Consider the following 24,584-nt stretch of genomic DNA (forward strand, 5'->3'; position numbering starts at 1 on the left):
TATCGTCAGGCTGCTCTAGCGTGGAACGTTGTCTCAAGTGCCTTGGTAGTGGACACTCTCATTCTAGGAACAACCCTTGCCAGAATGAACCTTGTTGCTTCCATTGTGGATCTCATGAGCATACTGGATTTAGCTTTCGCAGCAAACAGTAAATCGAAAAAGTTTCAAAGAATAAAAAATTATTAGTACAAAGATTATATCTCTGAATGTGAATGGTTTTGGTGATAAACAACATGTATTGCAGTCTATGCTGCGCGATCTCGATATTTTGTGTCTGCAAGAGCATCACATCATCTTCTGGACCACTCTACTAGTCTTCTTTCGAGCTTGTCGCAGCAGTTTAAGTGTTTTATATATCCAGCTACACCTACAGGTGGGCGCCCATCAGGAGGCGTGTGCATCTTTGTTCGAGAGAATATTACAGTTTCAGTGTTTGCCGTTAATCATTATTTTTTTGCTCTTCGAATCCCCGGGATTATTGTTTTTTCGGGCTATTTACCAACAAATTATAATACTATTGATTCGGATTTTGATTTCAATTTTGCATGTTTAGACTTATCTCGATTTGTGGCGAAAGTTCCATCAGATTTCCAGTGGCTTATTTGCGGGGGTCCACTCCTCCGCTCTTTTATCTTTGTTTTCGGTTTTTACTATAGTTTCAAAAGATGCGGATTTTACGTATGTCCATAATTCTGGTTGTTGCTCTAATCTAGACCATGTGCTGGTTTCAAATGCAGCGTTTTTACCACAGCCTGTTCATGTTGGGTTGGATATGCCTATTAGTGACCATTTTTACCTTTCTTTTCATTTAAATATTCAAATTTCATCTTTTAAAATTATCCATCGTTCTAGTCAAATTGTAAATAAAATGATCTGGGATCGGAAAGTGCAAATATCATGAAGAATCAGATGCACTTTTAGCTAAAATAATTGTAAATTATTCTAAGGATGTTGATCAAATTGATACTGATCTATTTTACCTTGAAATTGTTCATAATTTAAAAGTCGGGGCTAATAAAAAATTTAGGACTGATTCTTTCCGTCGTGGATCTCGTGTTTTAGGTTGGAACCTTAACCCGATTTTAAAGCAAAGCCAAAAGAATGCATCTCAAGCTTGTTACCTTTGGAATTGCGCGGGGAAACCGCGATCTGGACCATTTTATGATGGTAGGAAATTAACTAAACGCGTTTTTCGGGGTGAGTTGCATAATGAAATTATAAAAGATGAAATTGGTTCAAGGATTACTAGTGATAAGAATGAGCTTTGGAGTTTGTTTAATTCTAGACGTCGTAATAATAATTATTCACCAGATTTTAATAGTTCTCTGAAACTAGATGATTGGATAACTCATTATATTCAAGTTTTTTCATCCGGTGATGCGGCAGTTGAATCACGGCTTGACTCTTTATTATCGGAAGAAATTTCAAAGCCCCGCCCAAATAGTAAAATATCTGTTTCTGTTGAAGATGTAACGGTAGCAATTAAAGCTCTAAAAAGTAAGCATTCTTTTGATCATGATGGTATACATTCAAACCATATAAAATGTGCATCCCCCAAAGCAATCCTTCTCCTCGCTACTCTTTTTACTACTATTCTTTCTTCTGGAGTTCGTTCAACTAGCTGTTCTCGTGCTACCACTTCACCCCTTTCAAAAAAAGGAGGGAATACGAATCGATGTTCTGATTACAGGCCGATTGCTGTCTCGTGCCAGATTAGCAAAGTTTTGAGTTAGTTTTATTAAAGTATTTGGAGTCTTGTAACCAAGGCCTGAATCAAATTGGGTTCCGTAAGGATCTAAACATGGATGTTGCTCATACCCTCCTTTCAAGAATAATATCGTTTTGTAAGCAATGGGATAGAGTTTATACACTTGCGTTAGATTTTGCGGCGGCGTATGATTCAATTATCCATTCTTGGGCTATGACTGCGCTTCTGAAGAATAATGTCTCACTACCAGTAGTTTTGGTTTTAAAAAAGTGGTATGGCTCCTCTCATATTCGTATTAAGTGGAAGAATCAGTTTAGTGATTATAATGTTAAGTTATGTAGGGGGCTGAGACAAGGAAGCATTATTTCTCCTTTGATTTTCAATATTACTGTTTCGGGGCTATTTGATCAAATTCAGTTGACTTTTATTTATGGTAAAGGTTAGGTCTGTCGTGGATTGCTTACGCAGATGATTTACTCCTTTTGAGTCGATCGCTTCAGTCACTTCAACAAAATGTAGATTTTTTAGCAAAGGTTTTTAGTGAGCATGGACTTCGTTTTCGCCGTGAAAAGTGTCAGTTTTTAATTCTTGGTCCTAAGACTAATAATCTCGTTAATTAAGAAATTTCTGTCCGTATTTATGATAGTATTTTAAAACCTTTGGAATCTTTTTTATATCTTGGTGTGCCTTATGGACCAACTTTAGCTCTATGCCGTGCTTCTATTTCTAAAGCAGTCAAAAGTAGAATAGCGTCTAGTTTCGGGGCAGTAATTTGTCTTCGCGATCTTCTTTCTCGGAAATCCCTGGCTCAGGTATATAATACAGTCGCTTTGCCTCACATTTTAGTTTTTTCATCGCTTCTCCCGTTTTTTAGAATTAGTAATATTGCGCATGTAAAAACCACATTTTTTAATTTTGCTAAGCTCCTTTGCCGCTTTTCTAAATCTGAATCAAATACTTATTAATGAATGCATATAAAATAAAAAACCCTGTTGATGTTTTGGAGAAAAAGCAAAAGAATTTTTTATCCAAATTAAATGTTTTTTCTCATAATTTATATAGAGCTGCGCACGAAGCTTAATTTATTTTATTTTATTTAATTTTCGAATGAAGTGTTAATTTGTGAAGTGTTAATTTATTATCTATTGAATGAAGTGTTAATTTGTGTGGTAATTTTGATTAAAGGCCTTGCGTATTTGTTGTTATATAGTTTAAAATAATTTTATGGCCTGTTGATTAGCGGTTATTATTTTTATTTATTTTTTTTTTACTCTTCGTATTCGGAGGAAATAAAAAGTTTGAATTGAATACAGAGTCAACAATAATTGTAAACATTTACAGCAAATTCGACATCATATGCCCCCTGCAAGGTTCAATGGTCAAGAATGCAGCAAGAAAGAACAAATAGGGAGAAAGGAGTAACAGGGAGAGGAAAATGAAAAAGAAAGAAAACGCAAACAAACATAAAATCAACAAACAAAAAACACAAACACACACTAAAAAGGAAAATGACAATCAGCCGCTCATCACCGACTACTACTACTAACAACTCACTGCAGCACCAAGCCGCCTGAGGCCGACACAGCTACGCACACTCCTGCTCCATTGCAATCTATTCAAAGCCACCCTCTTTACACCTTCCCTGGAAGTTCCCATTTCTCTTAAATCTTTCCTTACGACATCCTCCCACCCATTTCAGGAACACCGCTGACTACCCGCCAACAACCAAGCCATAGTAAAGTGCCTTGCGCAATAAACAGTACAACACACAATTTCGACTTGGTCCAGAAACATCAACCAAACGAGGGCACTAAAAATGAATAAACGAAGGCAAGATTTTGAAAAAAATAAAGATAGAAATTATCCAAATATCAAAAATGTTTTTACGATTCTTTTACGATACCTTAGAGAGAGGTACCAGAAGCGAAGAAAAAATTGTTTACCATATAGTAGGGTCATAAGACTGAATTAAACAATGAAACGAAGTTTTTAGAATCGAGCCAAGATAAATGTGTTTGAGTTTTATAAGAGTTCTGACATTTCTCGATATCTTCGTTTTAATTTGAGTAATATGATACCAGAAGGAGAAATTCTCACCAAAAAGAATACATAGGGACTAAATATAACGATCACTGGGTCTACTGAGAGAACCCATTGAAAGCTGAATTTTCGTTTGGGGCAAGACTGAGAAATTAGCGAGAAAATGAGGAAGCTTGACATAGCAAGATTTAGGACCAGGTACTGCGCTTGATTGCGAACCACAGATTTACTCTCTCAGACAGAAAATTCTATTTGAAACGGATCTCAATCTCAGTTCTGAAAGCAGTGCCCAGTTTACTCTCGTCAGCAAAGGCAAGCCGAGTGTCGCCAACAGTTGATGGAGGTCTATATATGTGGGTATGGAAAAATTCGGTGGCATGACGACACCAAACTGTTCGTTTTGTTCCTAACCGTAAAAAAGATCGTTAACATAAATTAAGAACAGAACTGAACCTAGAACTCAAACTTGTGGGACTCCAAACTCAACATTAGACGGTGAGTGGAAAAGAAAATCCACAGAAATAGCCTTTCAAGACAAATTGTGATCAAACCAAACGCGAGCATTCCCTGTCGTATCGCAATTAAAAAATTTAATGAGTAGGAATTGCTGGATCAAGTAATGACTGGGTTGGAGGAGTAGGCACAGCTGGGTTGGCCTAAGACAGCTTCAATGTAGTCTTTGTCGGTCAAATATTTATTGAATAGCCAAATCGGTTTCAGAATACTATTTTCAATTCAAATAATGAGTTTTCACGTCTAATTCGGCTATTTTCTAAGGTCGTGACTATGAACTTTTTTTTTATCGCAATTTCGTATAAACTGTTCAAATTGAGTAAATTGCAGTTTTATTTCATAATTTATTCCTTCTAGTATTATTTCCTCATCTGTAAAAACAATGCCATTGAATTTGGCCTTGATCGTGACTATGATGTTTTTTTCGTAATAAAGACTAATTCATGAACTTAACGCCAAATTCCGTGTAAACCAGTTTCAATTAATTTACTAATATTGACATTAGCCTTTAATATTATGAAAAAAAAGAAGAAAAAGTACTGAGCAAAGATATTATGAAATTCTAAACTCAAAGCTTGAGCAATAGCTTAATCACCTAGTATCAGACCTAATGACAATTGTGAAGTCCAATAATCTTTTCTTCACTGTTTGGTAAACTTTCGTAAGTGATAACATTTTTTTTTTCCATTTATAGACGCTTTAATTAAAGTTATTAAGCGTAAATTTGGTGGATTATTTCAATAATGAATATATCCTAATGAACTTGAGCTTTTAATGAAAGCTCAAATCGAAGAAATAGCTCTTTCTTCCTGCTCCAATTTTCAAACTAAAATCTATATTCGAATTAATTTAGTTCAATTGTGTTTAACACGACGTAGTTGTACAGAATCATGAATGCAAGTCATAGAACAAAAATCATACCCGTGGCCACGTGTTGTCAAATTAAAACAGCCGAGTCGATCATTTCCAAGTGAATCAGCACCACACTGGAGAACAATGGCTGTGGGCCTGTAGTAATCCATCACATATTGTATCACAGGTTTGAACACAAGCAAATAATTTGTATCATCAATTCCTTCTCGTAGTGGAATATTCACCGAATAATAGCGACCACTATCTGATCCAATTTCATACATGTCACCTTAAAATTTAACATCACTTTTATTCCCAGTTCAAGCAATAAATCCTCCTGTTCAAAACAAAAGGGTATATTTACATTACAGCAATGAGGAGAGGCCAGTAACCGCTACTAGGACGACCAATAATGTATCAGCACCTCTTGCTACTTCACACAAGGTTGAATTTACTCTATACAAAATAAAGGCATATTGTTCAGTTACATACTTTTATTTTGCACCTTTGTCTATTCTAAGTCTTTGAACTTAATAGTTTTCCCCTAAAACACTTATAACCGTTTATACCCTCCTTTATAATAGTGAGCCTTCAAAGGGTTCACGAAAATGCAGGAGGAGAGCAGGGGGGGGGGAACAAAAAAATTCCATGAAGATACAAAAAAAAACTTTTATGGGGCATCCTTTTGGTTTTTTTATATTAACAAAAATACCAAAGCAAAAGCATTTTTCAAAATTTGGTACCAATTTTGTTTTGGCACCAAAAACAAACAAAATTTGTTTTTAGTTGGCACCTCTGGCGAGCACCAAGGTAAAAATAAGAAAGCCCTGATACAACATTGCGCTTCTACGTTGCCCTCTGGGAGTTTTGTGCTACTACAAAAGTTTTTTTTGTATGATAGAGAGAACATGTAATACGCCCTCTCGCTTTAGGTACTCTAGGGCGGAAGATTTGTATATTCCAGTCCAAGAGTAGGGCTAGTATGCACATTAGGAAATACCATATCCAAGACAATTTTATGTCTAAATATTTCAAAATGAGAATCGACTTCGGAAATTTGGTTGAAGACACGTTTTAATTTGGTCATTAAATCACTCAAATTCATGAGAAACGCTATTACAAAATAGTTTTCACTGAGTGAGAGGGAAAAACTAAAACCTATATATCTTAGTCAAAGAGAATGTATATTAATATATAATAGATGTTATCTTCTCAGCTCTTGATTATATATTATTGTATATTCAGAAAACTGCTAATTCCAGGGTATCAGGAGGCCAAAGCCCCCCCCCCCCAAGAGAAAACATTATAAGGGTTGTACAGCCGCTCAAAAAAGATGAAATCGTGATGGAGTCATGAATTTCCTAATTGCTGTTTCAGAGTATCTTTTTCACAATACACACCATAGACTTTTTTCAACAATTGTTTTCTTATTTGCAGTGAATTTAGTTTCAAGATTCAATTAGAGGGGATAGGAAAATATAAGGAAGTAAATAGGATAAATTGAAGTCTCGATGATCATTAATATTCATTGGTAAAATCTATTTTGCGTCATAAAATAATACAACAAACAATTTTTATTATTTAATATTCTTAGAACAAAGTGAACTAATTTTTATTTTTCTTATTCTTAGAACAAAGTAGAAACTTCCCGTCGCATCTCATTTCATTAGTATTTCAGAGTTTTCAATTAGTTAATATTTCTTATTTAGCCACGGATTTGGGAAAGTTTTTATAGCCACATTGCCATCAATTATTTGAAGATGCTTGGGCTTAAGACTATTGAGTCAAAAATTTTGTTTTCCTTTTATTTAGATTTCATATCGTAGTTCATGATACAAAATGCTACTTTTTGTAACTGTCTTAGAAAATTGACTATTTACTCATTTGCAATCAACAGGCTTATTAAAATGGTTTTCAGCCGACTTAAAGTGGAATTTCTCCAAAGTGCCTTCGGGATCTATCTTGTGGTCAAAATAAAAACAATCTTCAGCCTCCCTCCCGCTTCCCCTGACTCACAAGATTTGAGCTATAACTGTATCACATTTCCCGTGGAATTCAACTATTCCCCCCTCCCCCTGAAATATAACCCTACCAAATCGCCCACCTAAGCACAATAGGGACTTTTCATACAGATTCCAAACCCAGCCCTTAATATTTCTTGGGTTAAAATCCTTAACATTCTGGGGACAAAATTTTTTTTTTCAGCCTACGTACAATATCAAGCGAGTCCTGGATGAACTTCATTTTATATAAGCAGTCCCAGAGTTAGACAATGAAGTGAAAGTTGGAGAAAAAGAGGAAACACATCATAAAATCCCTAATCGACACAGGCTGCTTAAATTCATGATCATTAGAAAGAGCCAGAGCGTATTACATTCGATTGTCCTTGCTTTTGGAATTTGGTTTGATACGTTGACTAATCAACGTAAACCATTACGTTTTCTGATTTCATTTACTTTTAGGCCAATTTTATAAAACATTACACGCTACTTCTTGGATTTTTTTTTTCTCAAGAAAATTCTGAAGGAGTTCACTCAAATAACCTACAAGAGAATGCATTATATTATTATTTTTAACCACATTTTTTACGGATTTCACCTGATTTTCGTGCGATTTTAGACACAAGTTAGCCCCCCCCCCCCCAGCACAGACAAGTGCACAAACGAAGATTTGAACCACTTTCGAATTTTTTTTCTCAAATTACAATTGCAGCTAATAAACTAAGATTTATGTACGTGATTTACATAAATTGGCATTAAATGGGAGCAATATCTGTTAAAACTGTGGCTTTTATATACATATTTTTTGTACAAAAATAATTTTGAAATACTACAATACCTGTTCCAGGAAAAAAATAATTCCCGTATTTATGAAAAGAGACAGTCATCACCCTGTCAGTTAGATAAAAGGCTTCTTGGACACCATCTCCATGGTGTATGTCAATATCAATATACAAAACTCTCGGATGAAATCTAGAATAAGAGAAATATATTCAAACAGACACAAAAACACATTGTTTAGACACCTTATAATTTGAGATACCTCTAAATCAAAATTGCAAATAAAATACAGCTTTTTTCGTCTTTTTCTAACTTCCCATTTTTCTGGTTAGCATGTTCCCTTTATTGCTACATTTTTCTTCTCTCTCTCTCTCTCTCTCTCTCTCTCTCTCTCTCTCTCTCTCTCTCTCTCTCTCTCTCTCTCTCTCTCTCTCTCTTCTTTATTTCTTGATTATTTTTCAATATGATGGCAATGACAATTTTAAGATATTGATTCAAGATATTTCTTACTTATCAGAATAAATACCCTATTACGCTTGAATACTCCTATTAAGAATCCTGACATGATAGTTGGAAACAAATATAATCGTAAGGAAAATATACTTTTAGATTTTGATGGAAATCATTGAGGTATATTTTCTAAACTAATGTTGACTACATGGCTTCAAACTTCCCATGTTAAATCAAGGCCTCGTCTGGTTGACTGAATATAGATGACTTCTATGAATACATCGCCCCCAATCCCCCATTGCACTTCCTGGCTGAAGAGCCCTAAAACGGAGATCAGCACCGCCAGTTTGGACCTTACGGGCCTAGTGTCGTATCCTTTACCTTTTGCCTTTACCATTTATGAGCACTGACAAAGTTAGACAAACATAAAAAAAAGATATAGAAGGACGAACTCAGCTTCAACTACACTGTTATTGCAAAAAGGCGGTGAATAAATGGCTCTTGGGCAGATCCCTTTCAAGACTGAGATAATGGTAGAGGACAATGTCTCACCCCCCCCCTATATGCAGTCATCTGCATCTTAATTTTGAAGTTTTCATTACAAGCTATGAAAAGTAAGGACTGCCAACTTATCAAGACCGCTATTATATAAAAACTGGCTATAAAGACCAGCATCAAACGCCCAACATATATGCAAACTCGCTACTTCAAAAATTACCTGGTTCGATCGCACTCCATGAGGATGTTAGAAATGAGATTATGCACATAGCATCTGCTTTCGCCCTTTTTTAACCCTTTCTGATTACTGGATATAAACACACTCGAATTGCCCATTCAACAACTAAATTCCTAAAATTTTACATATAACAAGTACAACAGCAATCGGTTCTTGCGAACTACAAGGGGATGAACTTTAGCCACTTTTTGTAACTGGAATTGTGATACCAACGCTGAAAGCTTTCATACCAGTTGCTCAAACAGGATTAGACTGCCATTCACTAAATGTAAACTAGTATTTATACTAATTATACCATCTCCCTAGGAGCACTTCTTTTTAACTTTGTTAATGGAATCACAGACACTGGAGACAGACACTACAAAACCTAGACACTTGGCAGTCTCAGAAAGCACTTTTTTTAGTTAGGTTTCAAACATCTGATCCAGCAGACGAATGAGCACGCTGAACTCTGAAGTGAAGTAGTCGATCCACTTTTCCTCTGAAGAACTTACGCGTGGAGGGTCCTTAATCTTGTCATTTTCGGAAAAATTTCCGAGCTAAGGAGGGGTAGATTACAAAACGAGCACAGTGCTGAGCAAATGATTAAGTAAATCTGCGTTTCGTGTACAATCGGATTTCTTTCACTTTATCCCCGTAAAGCTTATCGTAGTTTGTAATCGACTTCGTATAAGGGAAAAAGTCAAAGTTGGATGTAAACCTATGTGTATATTTAAATGACATGCCATGTTATACGTGACATTAAGCTGAATACAAGAACCATGAAGGTTCTTTGTCATGATACTATAAATACTAACATTTCATATCTCCTACAATGATGACTCTAAGGTCAAATCTCTGCGCTTCAGCAGCAGCATTTGCAAGGTAACTGCATGTTATTCTAAAACTTCATCCTGAGTTTTAAGTCAGAGTAATAGATTGGCATGTATGTAGAAATAACAGCGACATCCGACAACTGAGCTGACAAAATTGAATCAGATGACAAGATTGGTTTTGGGGTAAGTTCAGCGCGAACAAGCAGACCAATAACAGCAAAGGGCTTTCTCCTTCTGTTTGATAATACAAAAACACCAAAAAAATTTATTTCGGCCATCACGTTACATAAGGCAACCTGAAAACTTTTAACAACGACAGCATAGGTTGGCTTTTTAGGCACTATCATAGGTATCGAGAGCTGTAGGTCTTACGGTAGTCTCCTTCAGTACCACAAACACTTGATCAGGTTTAAATGTGGTACATTGAGGCTGTCACCTTTTTCTCATCTCAAAAATCAAATATAAGCGCAATATATTGGATGTTGTAACTGTCGATGAGTCGGTTGCATTGACGTTACGAGAGCCCAAAGCTCTTTTTAAGCCTCGACAATTTCTTCCACCTTTTAGTAATATGGGTAATAAAAACTTTTGCAGATCCCATTTTTCCTCCTTTCAAAATAAACTTCAGCACAAGATTCAAGACAAACATCTCATTTGCTAATTCGTCACCCTATGAGTACAACAGTGCTTACGGTAGGCTACCTAACTATTCCTCTTTTGTTTGCTTAATCAGAAAATGAAATTAGAAAGCTTCAATAAAAATTCTCCAGGATCCCCAAGATCAAGAATCGAACACTTGTCAAAGTTAATTTTTAAGTGAATACTAATTGTCTTCGTTGATATTATTTTAACCTAGTGACTGACTAAATTCCCAACAGCCAAGCTGTTAATCAAAAGTGCTATATTGAGGCACTGAACAAACTTCAGGAAAAAATTAGACAGAAAAAAACATGGTTGTGAAATGTGGGAAGGTTGGTGTATCAAGACAAAGTATCGGCTCATAAGCCTCTATCAGTTTCTGTAGTTCCTAATAAAATTTCTGATAAAGAAAATAAGTACTGCGATAGTTAGGAAGATTTCCAAAAACTCAGCTCCACAAATGTTACCAGCAATGGCAGCTACGTATTAGGAAGGGCAAGAATACAGAAGGGAACTATTTTGAAAGTCGCAGCATTGCGAAAAGCTGATTCTGTAAGTACAAGGACTTGTGGACGAAGGATCATAACTTATATATGCATATAATATATAGAATACCGAGATCCCAGCGGCTTTGCCGCCGAACCCCGGCACGGCTACATGGCAGGCTTATAAATAAAATAGAATTTATTTGCGATAAAAACCCATAGGCCATGGCAAAAAATACAAAGAATGAACAATTACATAGACATTGCACAAATCCTAATATATTCCTACAGAAATCTACTTCTATGATTCATCGCGAGACGAAGGAATCGTGCCAAGCTTTTGATACCCATAAAACACTTCCGCACACACTCTCACCAAACACTCAAAATCCTAACCCCCCCCCCCCTACCAAACACTTCAAGTCTCCAATAACTGAGCTCCTCGCGTTCACACATCAAGTGATATACACTTTCATTCAAACCTCCACACATAGGACAAAAATAAGAACCAGCCTTTGACCTTTCCCTTCCGATAAACTTTCTTCTTTGGTCCAGTGGCAAACTGTCAGCCCTCATTTCAATTAATAACTTTATTTCATTTTTATTCAAACTCACCTTAAAAAAATAAAACTTCACCACAAATCTCCTTCTACCGACAATAAAGACCCAGTGAATTCGAAAGCAAATGCTGGGCCTGCCATGCCTGTATTTCTTGGTCCTGTAAAATCCTTTCAACCAATCTACTTACCTGGTCCCCCATATCCTCGGGCCCTACCCACATATGGCTCAGTCCACACTGATCTAATAAACTCCTAATTTGGTACGGCCACCCCCTACCTGAGCTGCCCTTCAATATTTCTAAATAAGCCGCCTTCATCATCCACACCCTAGGCATCACTAAAAGTTTTCCCAAAGCCTAACCATGTTAATTAACCTACGACATCTTAAAGAAAACAAACCTAAATCACCTCTAACTACTAAACTTTGTATGCTTACTTATCCCTATCCACCTTTTATAATATGCTAATTGCACTGTTTCTAGCCTATCTCCCTCCGCATACCCCCAAACCTCAGATCCATAGTGCATCACACCTAAAAATGTATATTGATTCTCATTGTCTTCTAACCAAGGCTGTTTTCCCAGTGAGTCAGCAGATTGATTTACATCATTCCGCAGTTCCCGCATTTTCATGCAACCTTTGGTACAGTTGTTCGTTTCTCGCAATATTTCTTACAAGAGGTCCCTTAGGTTATGAGAGATCCCATTATTTAAAGGATGTGCAAGGCGTTCTTCAACCGCTTTATCGGGTTTAAAAAGTACATTTGGCTATATAAAGGTGGTTCAAAATAACCTTTAGGAGTTTGTGATGGATGTGCCACTAAATTAATTTTGCAATAAATTTTCCAACTTTGCTACTTTGATACTGAAAACATTACGACTATTGATGGTTCGATAATCGCTTATGTTTTTTGTTGAATGAAGCTAAAGCAAATGAATCATCTTTGTTAGTTACTTGTTCGTTGGGAAAATGGAGGACTCCAAGGTGAATACATACAACCCTGAAGGGTCCCAATGACTTTTAATTAACAACTGCATAGTTTACTGCATCTTTATGGGTTCGTATAGGGTGTTTTACCACAATTTGTTGGAGTCAAAGATTGCGATGGCGTTGTTCTTCTAATGTAATATTTCTTCTTACTTGACTTTCATTTTTAATTCTAATTCTCGCACTTGCTTGTCTGCATACCGCAAAATTCTTTGTACTTCACTTCCATTTTTACACGTTCTGATTCTCACTGTCCTAATTCTCGCTGCTGCTTATCTTCTAGCTGCATTTTTCTTTTTCCTAGCTGTCGCATATTTTCTAACTACATATTGCTTTGTTCTTTGTAATTGACTCATTGACTCGTTTGTAACAATAGCAATATTATCACTATTTGCAATAATAGTTTTGACTCGTTGTAATTGCTGTTTTCACAAGTATTCTAACTCCATATTTTCTTGTTCTTCATTTTCATTTGTCATTACTTTTTACATTACATTACTACATTTATCATTACTACCTATTTTATGGGTGGGTGGCTTAGGTTGACTCGGCAAGAGTGTCAAGATTCAGCAAGTGCCTTGATATGGGCAGTGAATGGGAATAAAAACACTATTCTGTTCTTTGTCTGTGTTTAAAAAAAACAGACAGTAATTTTGATCTTTTCAGTGTCCTTTGCCTTAGTTGCTAGGATTAGTCTTGTCACATTTGATGGTCTAGGTTTTTAATTTTCATAATTGAATTTACATTTCTCAGGTGGTCGTCTAGTCTAATTTGATGATCCTGTTGGTTCATTTTGTGCAGTTGTTAATATCCGTTTCTGTCCTCTAGGTAATATGAAACTGCTCAAAACGCCTTCTTTGTTCTTTAATTTCATTTTTGATTAGTTTTTATCCTTGTTGTCACATATCTTGTAACCGCACGTTTCTTAGTTCTTCACTTTAGTTTTTGACTCGTTGTAATTTTCGCTGCTGTTTATCTTTTAACCACATATTTCTTTGTTCTTCAATTTTGTTTATCATTACTTCAAATATTTTTTCAATGCCCTTTGTCTTAGCTGCTTGGATTGGCTTTGTTTTATTTGACGGTCTAGGTTGTTCTTTTTCAGCCATTCTTAATTTACATTTCTCAGGTCGTCCTCTTGATCTTATCTCATTTGATGGTCTGGTTTGTTAATTTTAAGCAATTGTTAATTTATGTTTTTGTCCTCTAAGTATTAAGAAATTTCTAAAAACGCCTTTTGCAAGTAGACTTATTACACTTGGTATTTTATACTTAGCTATGTTTCTTGTGTAATTTGCGTGTGTCATAGACACTCAATACGATATAACTACTCCTGAGGCAAAAATGACGTATTTATGCTCATGAAATGTGCTCATAAATATGACATCCCCCACGTAAATTTCTACCCTAAATTTAAGGCTCTTAACGAATTTTCCCACACTCATGACCTATCTAGATCATTTTTTCATGACAGAAAATCTGAGGACATCAATTTTCCAAAAGAAATATGGAACCATGTTCGAGAAAAATTTACAAATATACAATTATTGCTCATTATACTGAACTTTCTCAATTTAATACATGGCTAAAGATTTGACTTACTTCAAAAGTTCTAGAATAGCGATTACAATATCGTTGACATAACAGAATCCAGAAGCCTCAAATTTTTTGGCATGATGTAAACCACCAGACCAGTTAATGGCAATATCACATGCATTATGATTCAATTTAATTGCTCCTTCTAGACTGGCTCCTGTGTACATTGAGCAAAAATCGAAAAGTCCATCGAAAACCGGACTAGAAAATACATTAAAAAACAAATTAATGATAAATTGTCTATTTTGTAATTAGACTACTCATCAAAATTTATTCTCAGTCAGTGAAGAAAGATTTCTGAGAATGCAAAGTCGAATCCTTAAATTAAATGAAGAACAGAAACAGGCAGTTTTGAAGACACAGACCTATTTTTGGTTACAACTGTGAAAGATTACTTTATAATTAAACTTAAAACTTGACCAATCTGCAATGAAAGAAACATGAAAAACTCTCCCGTAAAAAAAGAAGGTAATGAACTGAAATATAAGCAAATGAATTTAGCACTAGTGCTATGAGACAAAATTACATAACTTTCAAAGAAACTTCAGTAAGAAGGCTATTGAATATCTTGGCAAACGCACAACTTAGAATCCAGTTAGTATATTTAGCAGGATAAATTTAATTAGACTTTGCTGGGGCACCAAAACGTTGTAAATTCCAAAACTGGACACGGTTTACACTGATACTATACCCGTCACATATTAAAAACAGTATTATTTTATAAGTACCGTACTTTAACACTTACTTATAATCAATGTGCAAGTACTTTTCAACAGCATGCATCTGAGGGGAACAGGAACTCCTCTCAATAAAAAATTGTATGGATACAAGTGCCAGTAAAATTCCATCTTTTTAGCGGTTTTAGATACGTCAAACGTTCTTGTAAATCGCCAAGCCTGTAACTTTTTATTAGCGTACTTTAGAAAAAAAATTATTAGTTTGTCCCATATACTAAGCCATATATGGTTCACGCAGTATGCTCAAAACTCACACAGAATAAAAGAAATATATGAAACATTCGGATGAAATCATTCCCGCATCAAAACAAGTTAAAAACTCACTAATCCCCGACAACTACTGGTCAATCGTTTTAACCAGTGCTTTTTATAAAATTTTGGTGAATTTAATCAGACACAGGATTGAACAAAAATAGTTAAAATCCTTAGCAGACTAAGGGTTGGTTTTTGAGGAAAACGCAGCATAATTGATGCAGTAGCAAAATTGGAAAATGAAATAATAGTCATGTTATCGATGTCACCACCACATATATAGTCATCCTAAAACCTGAAGACCCAATCTAAGCCTCCCTGTCCCTACAGAAAGATCTTTTGGAAATTGAAAAGTGGTCTGATGCCTGGATGGCCAGTTTCAATGCATCGAAAACAAAAGAGCTGATAATCTCCCGATCAAAAATGCCACGCATCCACCCCAACTTCATCTTCATTAACGAAGCTATGATAGGAGTTGATGAGCTTAGTCTCTGGCGAGAGCCATTTCAATCAGATGAGAGCCTTCTGTACAAGAAAGCTGAGAATGACCCATCGCTCCAGGAACATTCCACCACTCAGCTTGATCATCCCACTTTACAAGTCTTACATCAGACCCATTGCTAAGTATGGAGGCCCGCTATTTCCTGGTGCTCAAATAACGTTGTTGGCACCACTCAAAAGGATCTAAAATAGGACTAACAGAGTCGGTCCAGTCGTTCCCCATGACTCTCAAATCTGTAAGTGAGAAGTTTGATGTAGCATTGATGGCTGTTTTTTACAAGTACAGAAATTCACCTCTTTCTCTAGGGCTTTCGCGTACTTTGCCCCCAATTGTCCAACCAAAAAGACAGACACGAAGGCACACAACTCGGTCCAATTATTTTAAGGCTGACGAGCCGGGAACAGAGCATTTGAAGAACAGCTTCATTCGACGTTGCACTTCAAACTGGAATGATCTTCCAGTTTGAAGTGTGGCAAATATGCGGCTCCATTGATGGCAGAGATCTAGGAAAACAATTACTATCTGATAGAGAAACTATAAAACCGAGCCTTAATAATAATTACAGGCAGAATAAAAGCGCCACTAATACCAGATTTAAGGATGGAAGCCGGAATACCATTGCTAAAAGACATTGCTATTAACATGGAAACCTACCCCGTCTGTAAAAAGAAAAGACCCAACACAGGTTAAAGGTACTGCTTATTGAACAATTTAAGTGAAAATATTAAATCTTTCCAACAACAATTTACAGGCGAATCCAAATTAAGAGAGTAAGTACTATCAAAGAAAACAGGCATGATGATTACAGGAAGGCATGAAGAAGGAGTGTCTATCTATGATACAGAAAGAAAAAGCATTATACCTAATCAAAAGGAAATGTCCACAAAACAGTAAAGCGGTAGTTCTTATTGATTGTAGGTCGGCAATCGTTCCAACAAAAGTAAATACTCATAAACCAGCTATTTCTGAGGATTTAGAAGGGTGTCAAGAAAAAAAGAAGGAATGTAATGGTTACGAGTCATTGAGAAATAGACACAAATGAAAAAGCTAATATATGATCAAATGAGGCTACCCTTTTGAGCTTGTAGAGCTCATAGTACACCAATTTCAATTCAAGGTCCAGAAGATCTACCTGGTTAATAAAGAAATCTGAAACAACTTGAAGCTTGAAAAAATCTAGCAATGAATATTCAGAATACTTAATGGGAACCCTTCAAAAAGAAGTATATTCTAATAACAAGGAAAGCAGAAAACATAATACTTCTAATAAGACCCTAACATGCAGCAACGAAAGAACACTTGAGGAACTTTAGTTTTCTTTGAAAAACTTCATTTCAGAAAGTATTTTTTTTTTTTAATAATCTTTAAGAAAGGTGATATATACCAATTTTTCCAATTAAAGTTGGTCAGGTTCGGGATGCTGGAAGGGCAATGAACCGACTGACTCTGGTTCCCCATGTATATTAAAATTCGTTTAATATTTAAAATGAATTGGTATTCAATAGATTACAATCCCTGCTGTCCAGGGAACATGCCATAACAAGTCAAACTATTCTTTCATAGACCTATTGCCTTCAAGTCAAGATACTGCTTGGGCCAAGTCACACAGCTAAGATAAGCCTTAGATCAAAGGGGGTAAACAGAATTTATCCATTTTTTTTATTTTCGCAAAAGAAAATGCTTTATTAGGTCTCATTTGCCCAGGGAGCACACTCAGTAAGTTTCTATGGCTCAGCCACAAAGAAGTACTTGTTTTTTCTTTAGTGAAATTTATGAACATCATGGTTAGATTAAAAAAGCGTTCTTTCTCTAAGTGACAAGGTATGACAAAGAGCAAGGGTTACAGGGGGTTCAAACAATCCATGCGGCAAAGAAACTGATTTTTCTCAGGTGTTTCATATGGCTTTGTACTGAGTCATGACTATAAACTATGAACCAGTACAAAAGTACCAACAGACATGGACAAAGACAATAAGTTTAGGAAAGGCTAGCTGATGAAGCAAGCCTGGACAAAGTGTCTTTCAGTAGCTGACTGACTACTGGTCATTGCTACCTATTACGAAAAGGTTTTCGGACAAAACATATTTTATTTTCATTGTTGAGTCAATAGCTTTACAACAGCTAGGCATAACCATTTGAATTTCTGAAGATGTACACTGGGCCACACAAAGTATTCCTAAAAACATCCCCTAGCTGAACTCCTTGCTGAGTATAGCAAACATCTATAAAAAGAAAGTTTGCACAAAATTGTCATTTTATTGTCTTTCATCAATAGAACTTCAATCCCAGGAAGAAAGCTCTTGTTCCAGTTTTTATATGTAATGAAAATACAAACATAATAATATTTAAAATTTTTAATTACTATTTATATTCTTTACCTTTTAAAAGGGATAGAATTAAATCAGCACAGAGGAAAGGAATAAGGGAACTTTCCTCACAAGTCACCCAAAAACCCTCCTCCTTCCTCTGGAACCTTTTTTAATAAAAAAGACAGAAAGAAAGATGGGATAACTTATCAATTTTGTTAAATCAACTAGCATATTCAGTGACTTTTCTTGAAACCTTTTTTCCTCACACAAAATTCAATAGCAGGGTAAACAACAATGCAGTAAATACTTAAAACAAGCTGTAATTTTACTAATCCTATTAGCAGGTACAGGTATGTCAGGGTCCAGCTCAAAGGAAAAAGGGATCAGAGGGTTTTTCCATGGGGTGGGGGGATGCACAGATTGTAATTTTATGTTATGATTTTCTGTTCTTACTAGAACAGGATCCTTTGGGCAAGTATGATTAGGGAGCCCCTTTCTCTTCCTTTTTGGAGGCATGATAGCATATACTAAGGTTATTTTGATAGTAATTAGAAAAAAGAATGAAATTACCAATCATCCCCAACATTAAACTGACTAAGACACTTTGTGAATGTTTGAATATTTTGAGGTGAAACTCGTTGAAGAAATTCAATATAGTCATCAGAATGAAATCGACACATATCATGGGCAGATGCTTTGTATGGCCTATAGACTTGCATTTTCTTGTAAAGTCCATAATTTAAGACTAGACTTTGTGTCACTGATAGTCTGTGGGGCTTCATAGGGTGACCTGGACCTGAAATTATACACAGAATAAGACAACAGATAAACAAAGGGACACTCTTCACTAGCAAAAGATATATAACGAATATTTTCTTTTCCTTGATCCAACATTCTACTGAAAGAAACTATATGACGAGATTACACAAACTGCCAGTAAACTTTGAAGCTTACACTTGCCAAAGAAATTACCGGTAACTTTGGCAAGTTACTAATCAAGTGACAATTATCAACAGATAAACAGAATAAAACCCTCATTTATATATCCCTTTAATAAACTTACAACACTAATTTGTTTAAATATATAAAAACAAGAAACATGACATATGAAGCTAAGAGAGGAAAGAAAATAATAAATGAAAAATAAAACCAAAAAAGGATGAGAAACGAGGATTTTGTCAGCCAGTGGTAAAATATGAAAGCGAAAAACAAGCAAATATTTCGACAAGGACCTCCGCCAAGTCGTCCTCAGTGCTAAACAAAAAAGAAAAAAAAGAAAAAAAAACAAGAATCTAACCTTTTAGAATTTACTGCACAATATCCAAACAGACACTTGAGTGTCTGTTTTGAAAAACAATATAAATATTTTTACTTTTATAACTTTAATAAATCAAATAATATTAGCATTTTGATTACTAAATATCAGTATATGTATATTAAACTGACAATGCACATTCATTTGTATTTTTTTTCAGTAAAGTGCAAATTATGTTCTGGCCTTAAGAAGGCATAAGGGTTTTGAGCCCAACTTATGTTAATTTCTACTCATTTTGAGTTTGACTCTGTTATTTACTGTAATTTCTGTTCGTTTTGGGTTTCATTTATTTATCGATGCTGATTTGTGGTAGTTTCATGCTTGGTAGACTATTTTATTTTATTTTTACTCATTTTTTGTTTAATGGAGTCCTTTACTTTTCTTTGAAAAACTTATTTCGTGAAAAAGTTATTTTAATTAATTTCTGTTCGACATTTCTGATTGACATAGACTTTTCAGGGAAAAAGAAAATAATAATTTAAATCTTTTCGTTTTTTCAAGAATTTATAGTTTGGCCTGCTATTTGTATGCTGGAAAAAAATTTTCAGCAATTTTTAACAACATACACCCTTTTAAAGATCTTGATACAAATAGCAGTCTTTAATTTAGTTTTATACCTCCTCTAGCTGATCTGAAATGGAAAACTTGATACCATTCACAAAAAAATCTGTTTATTTTCTTCGATAGTTTGGATACACTTACTCTATTTTGATTTGGTTAAATTTTAAGAGCAGAAGTAGCCCCGAAAGTTTGAACATAATACCCTCAGTCGTTCTTGGGATACTTCTGAGATGCTTTATTGGGAAGTAGCATTAACACAGTGCATTTTGATTTAATCTTAAGGCAACATTTAGTTTTTAAACATAAAGGCAAATGGGAGGGTAGGCGTGGGAGGGGGATTATTTTCCCTCCAATCACTTTTGACTATTATAAAGGGCATCAGCCCTTTTTAATTTCAATCGAATGAGCCCTTTTCGAAGTTCCTACGACAACTCCTTCGATACAAAGTGCCCTGGTCTAAACAACAACAACAAAATAATACATTACGACTATATCGATCTTTGGTAGAAAAATATCGAGCCTATTAGTAGATGTTGACTATTAAAAAGGGCACAAGACCTCTCGATTTTCAATCGAATGAGCCCTTTCTGAGTTTCTACAACAACGCTTTCTATAAAGACCTTATATGCCCCCAGGGCATAAATTACAACCCTTACCTTAAGGGTTGTGAGGGTGGTTGTCATCCTTTAAGACCTAACTTCCAGAACTTTCAACTACGTTAAACAAAATGGCTATCTCAAAATTTTGATTGGATGTGTTGCTCTCCAGTCACTTTCAACCATTAAAAAAGGCACTATCCCTTTCAATTTCCATCAAATGAGCCCTTTTGAAGTTTCTAGGGCAACGCTTTCAATAAAAACCTTATATGCCTCCAGGGCATAACTTACAACTCTTGCCCTAAAGGCTGGGGGGGTGTCATCCTCAAAGACCTAATTTCCAGAAATTTCTGCCACGTTGAACAAAATGGCTATCTGAAAATTTTGATTGGATGTGTTTGGGGGAGTTGGGCGTGAGAGGGGGGTTAGTTACCCTTCAATCAATTTCAACTATTAAAAAGGGCACTAGCCCTCTCAATTTCAAATTGAATGAGCCTTTTTGGCAGTTTCCGAGACAACTCTATCTATAACAGCCTTATATACCCCCAGGGCATAACTTACAACCTTTGCCCTGGGGGCTCTGGGGGGTTTGTCATGCTTAAATACATAATTTCCAGAGCTTTCAACTACGTTGAACAAAATGGCTATCTCTAAACTTTGATTGGATGTGTTTGGGGAAATGGTGGGTGTGAGAGCGCGGTTAATTGAAAGTGAGTTGAAACTCACTTTCAACTATTAAAAAGGGCAATTTCAATTTCCAATCAAATGATCCCTTTTTGAACTTTCTACAACAACCTTCTATATAAACCTTATATGCCCCCAGAGCATAACTAACAACCCTCAGACTGAGGGCTCTGATGGGGTTATCATCCTAAGACCTAGTTTCCAGAACTTTCGACTACGTTGAACAAAATGGATATCTACAAATTTTGAGTGGATGTGTCTGGGGAAATAGTGGGCGCGAAAGGGGGTGTAGTTGCCCTCCAACATTTTTCGACTATTAAAAGGGCACTAGCCCTTTCAACTTCCAGCTCAATGAGCCCTTTTTGAAGTTTCTACAACGTTGCTTTCTATAAGAGCCTTATATGCCCCCAGGGCATAACTTACAACCCTTGCCTTGAGGGCTGTGGAGGTGGAGACGTTGTCATCCTTAAACACCTAATTCCCGGAACTTTCAACTATGTTGAATAAAATGGCTATCAAAAAATTTTGATTGGATGTATTTGGGGAAAAGGTGGGCAAGAGAGGGGGGTTAGTTGCCCTCAAATCACTTTCGAGACTATTAAGAAAGGCACTAGCTCTTTGAATTTCCAATCAAATGAGCGCTTCTTCAAGTTTCTACAACAAAGATTTCAATAAGAAATTATAACCCTTGCCCTGAAGACTGTGGGGGGAGTGTTCTCATCAAAGGTGTAATTTCCTGAACTTTAAACTGCATGGAAAAAAATGGCTATTTAAAATTTTGATTGGATGTTTTTGGGGAAATGGTGGGCGTGGAAGGGGTGTTAGTTGCCTTCCAATCACTTTAGACAGTTAAAAAGGGCACTAGCCATTTCAATTACCAATCGAATGAGCCTTTTTTTAGTTTCTACGACAACACGTTCTATAGAAACCTTATATGCCCCAAGGGCAAAACTGAAAACCCTTGCTTTGAGGGCTGTGGGGGGTTGCCATCCTCAAAGACCTAATATCCAGGACTTTTAACACCGTTTAACGAAATGCCTATCTATAAATATCGATTGTATGTGTTTATGGTAAAGGTGGGCGTGAAAAGAGTACTAACTATTGTCAAATCATTTATGACAATTAAAAGGACTCTAGACCTTTAAATTTCAAATCAAAAGAGCTTTTTTTGAAGTTTCTACGACACTTACTTAGTCACTTAGGTCCTTCTGAGCCATCTGAGGCGCATAGGGCATCGACGAAGCCTCGGCAAACGTCACGTATTGGCACTGTGGCAAGTACATCCTCCCACTGGGGTTGTAGTGATGTGTGAGCACTGCATAGATCACGATCATACGTGCGTCTGAGCGTGTTTCTCGGTCTTCCCCTCTGTCGACGCCAACGCGGCTGCCATTGTTGAACCTGCTTCAGGATTCTTGAGTCCTCCATCCAAAGGACGTGGCCAAGATAGCTCCATCTCTTCTTCTTAATCACTGCAATAATAAGCGGCTGGCCAGTTCTTCTGCAGACCTCAATGTTGCTGACTCTTTGACGCCAACCAATATTCAGCACGCGTCTCAAGCACATATTTTCAAAAGCTGTGAGTCTTTTCTCTGTCCCAACATCTAGTTTCCAGCACTCACTGGCATACAATAGCACGGACAAAACGTTGCTTTTAAGAAGTCGTAGCTTTAGTGCAAGCAAGTACTTCTTTGATTTCCATACTGGCTTAAGTTTGTTGAAAGCAGCGTTCGCCATGCCAATGCCAGTCTCTTGACTTCATTTTGCACTTTTCCTGCATAATCGACCCAGCTTCCAAGATACTTGAATTCATGGATAGGTTCGACTCAACGATTTTTGTGCAGGAGCTTGACTGGCGAGCCTGATATTGCCATTGATTTAGTCTTTTCTATGTTGATGTTTAGGCCAACTTTCTCTGCTTTAACACTCACTTTATTAAGGAGCTTCTGGAGTCACTGCTTTGTCATTTCCAGAAGTGCCACATCATCTGCAAAGTCAAGGTCTGAGAGGATTAGAGGATTTTATTTCCGACTGGTATTCCAAAGCCAGCCGCTTCTCTCAAAACATAATCCATTAAAATTACAAATAAAAAGGGTGATAAAACGCATCCCTGTCGCACTCCTGACATAATTTTGAAGTAGCTAATTGTTCTGTTCTCTGTCTTTATGCAACAAAAGACAATACTTTCTATTAAAACCTTATATGCCTCCAGGGCATAACTTACAACCCTTGCCCAGGGGACTGTGGGGGAGTGTCCTCCTCAAAAACATAATTTCTATCTGGAAATCAACTATGCTGAACAAAATAGCTATCTAAAAGTTTTGATTGAATGTGTTTGGGGAAAGGTGGGCGTGAGAGGGGGTTAGTTACCCTCAAATCACTTTCGACTATTAAAAAGGGCACTAGACCTTTGAATTTCTAATTGAATGAGCCCTTTTTCAAGTCTCTAGGACAAAGATTTCAATACAAAATTATATGCCCCCGGGGTATAACTTATAACTCTTGCCCTGAAGACTGTGGGGGGAGTGTCCTGCTCAAAGGTATAATTTCCTGAACTTTAAACTGCGTGGAACAAAAAGACTATCTCAAAATTTTGATTGGGTGAAATTGGGGAAAAGTTGGGCGTGAGAGGGGGGTTATTTGCCCTCCTATCACTTTCGACTATTAAAAAGGGCACTAGCCCTTTGAATTTCTAATCAAATGAGACTTTTTTGAAGTTTCTATGACAACGCCTTCTATAAGAACCTTATATGCCCCCAGGGCATAACTTACAACCATTGCCCTGAGGGCTGTGGGGGAGTGCCCTACTCAAAAACATAATTTCTATCTGGAAATAAACTATGCTGAACAAAATGGCTATCTCAAAATTTTGATTGGATGTGTTTCGGGAAATGGTGGGCGTGGAACGGGTCTTAGTTGCATTCCATTCACTTTTGACTATTAAAAGGGGCACAAGCCACTCCAATTTCCAATTGCATGAGCCCTTTTCGAAGTTTCTATGACAACTTCTTTGATACAAAGTGCCCTGGTCTAAAGGAAAAAAATAATAAATAATACATTGTGCCAACATTGTTCTTATATACCCCCAGGGCATAACTTAAAACCCTTGCCCTGAGGGTTGTGGGGGAGTGACCTCCTCAAAAACATATTTTCTCTCTGGAAATCAACTATGCTGAACAAAATGGATATCTCAAAATTTTGGTTGGATGTGTTTCTGGAAATGGTGGGCGTGGAAGGGGTTTTAGTTGCTTTCCAATCACTTTCGACTATTAAAAAGGGCACAAGCCACTCCAATTTCCAATTGAATGAGCCCTTTTTGAAGTTTCTACAACAATGTCTTCAATACAAAGTGCCCTGGTCTAAAGGAAAAAAAAAAATAAATAATGCATTGTGCCAACATTGTTCTTATATGCCCCAGGGCATATCTTAAAACCCTTGCCCTGAGGGTTGTGGGGGAATAACCTCCT

At 36.4% G+C, this 24,584-nt stretch overlaps 1 protein-coding gene across 2 annotated transcripts in view; it reads right to left on the minus strand.

The window, feature by feature from the left end:
• The window catches only part of HDAC3 (histone deacetylase 3), a 31,507-nt gene extending 12,730 nt beyond the window's left edge, over nt 1-18,777 (minus strand). Inside the window, exons 1-4 of one of the 2 annotated variants that reach the window (XM_089108466.1) lie at nt 18,532-18,777; nt 14,168-14,362; nt 7,952-8,085; nt 5,183-5,402 (exon numbers count right to left, since the gene is read on the minus strand). In XM_089108466.1, the coding sequence (XP_088964592.1) occupies nt 5,183-5,402; nt 7,952-8,085; nt 14,168-14,362; nt 18,532-18,743 (761 nt within the window). In that variant the 5' untranslated portion in view covers nt 18,744-18,777. The remainder of the gene's footprint in view (nt 1-5,182; nt 5,403-7,951; nt 8,086-14,167; nt 14,363-18,531) is intronic. The other variant, XM_089108472.1, reaches the window with a different exon arrangement.
• Nucleotides 18,778-24,584: the final 5,807 nt, after the last annotated feature.

Source organism: Artemia sp. Qi Xiang Cuo, chromosome 1 (genome assembly GCF_049724085.1).
Source record: "Artemia sp. Qi Xiang Cuo chromosome 1, ASM4972408v1, whole genome shotgun sequence".
In the NCBI taxonomy this organism is placed as follows: domain Eukaryota; kingdom Metazoa; phylum Arthropoda; class Branchiopoda; order Anostraca; family Artemiidae; genus Artemia; species Artemia sp. Qi Xiang Cuo.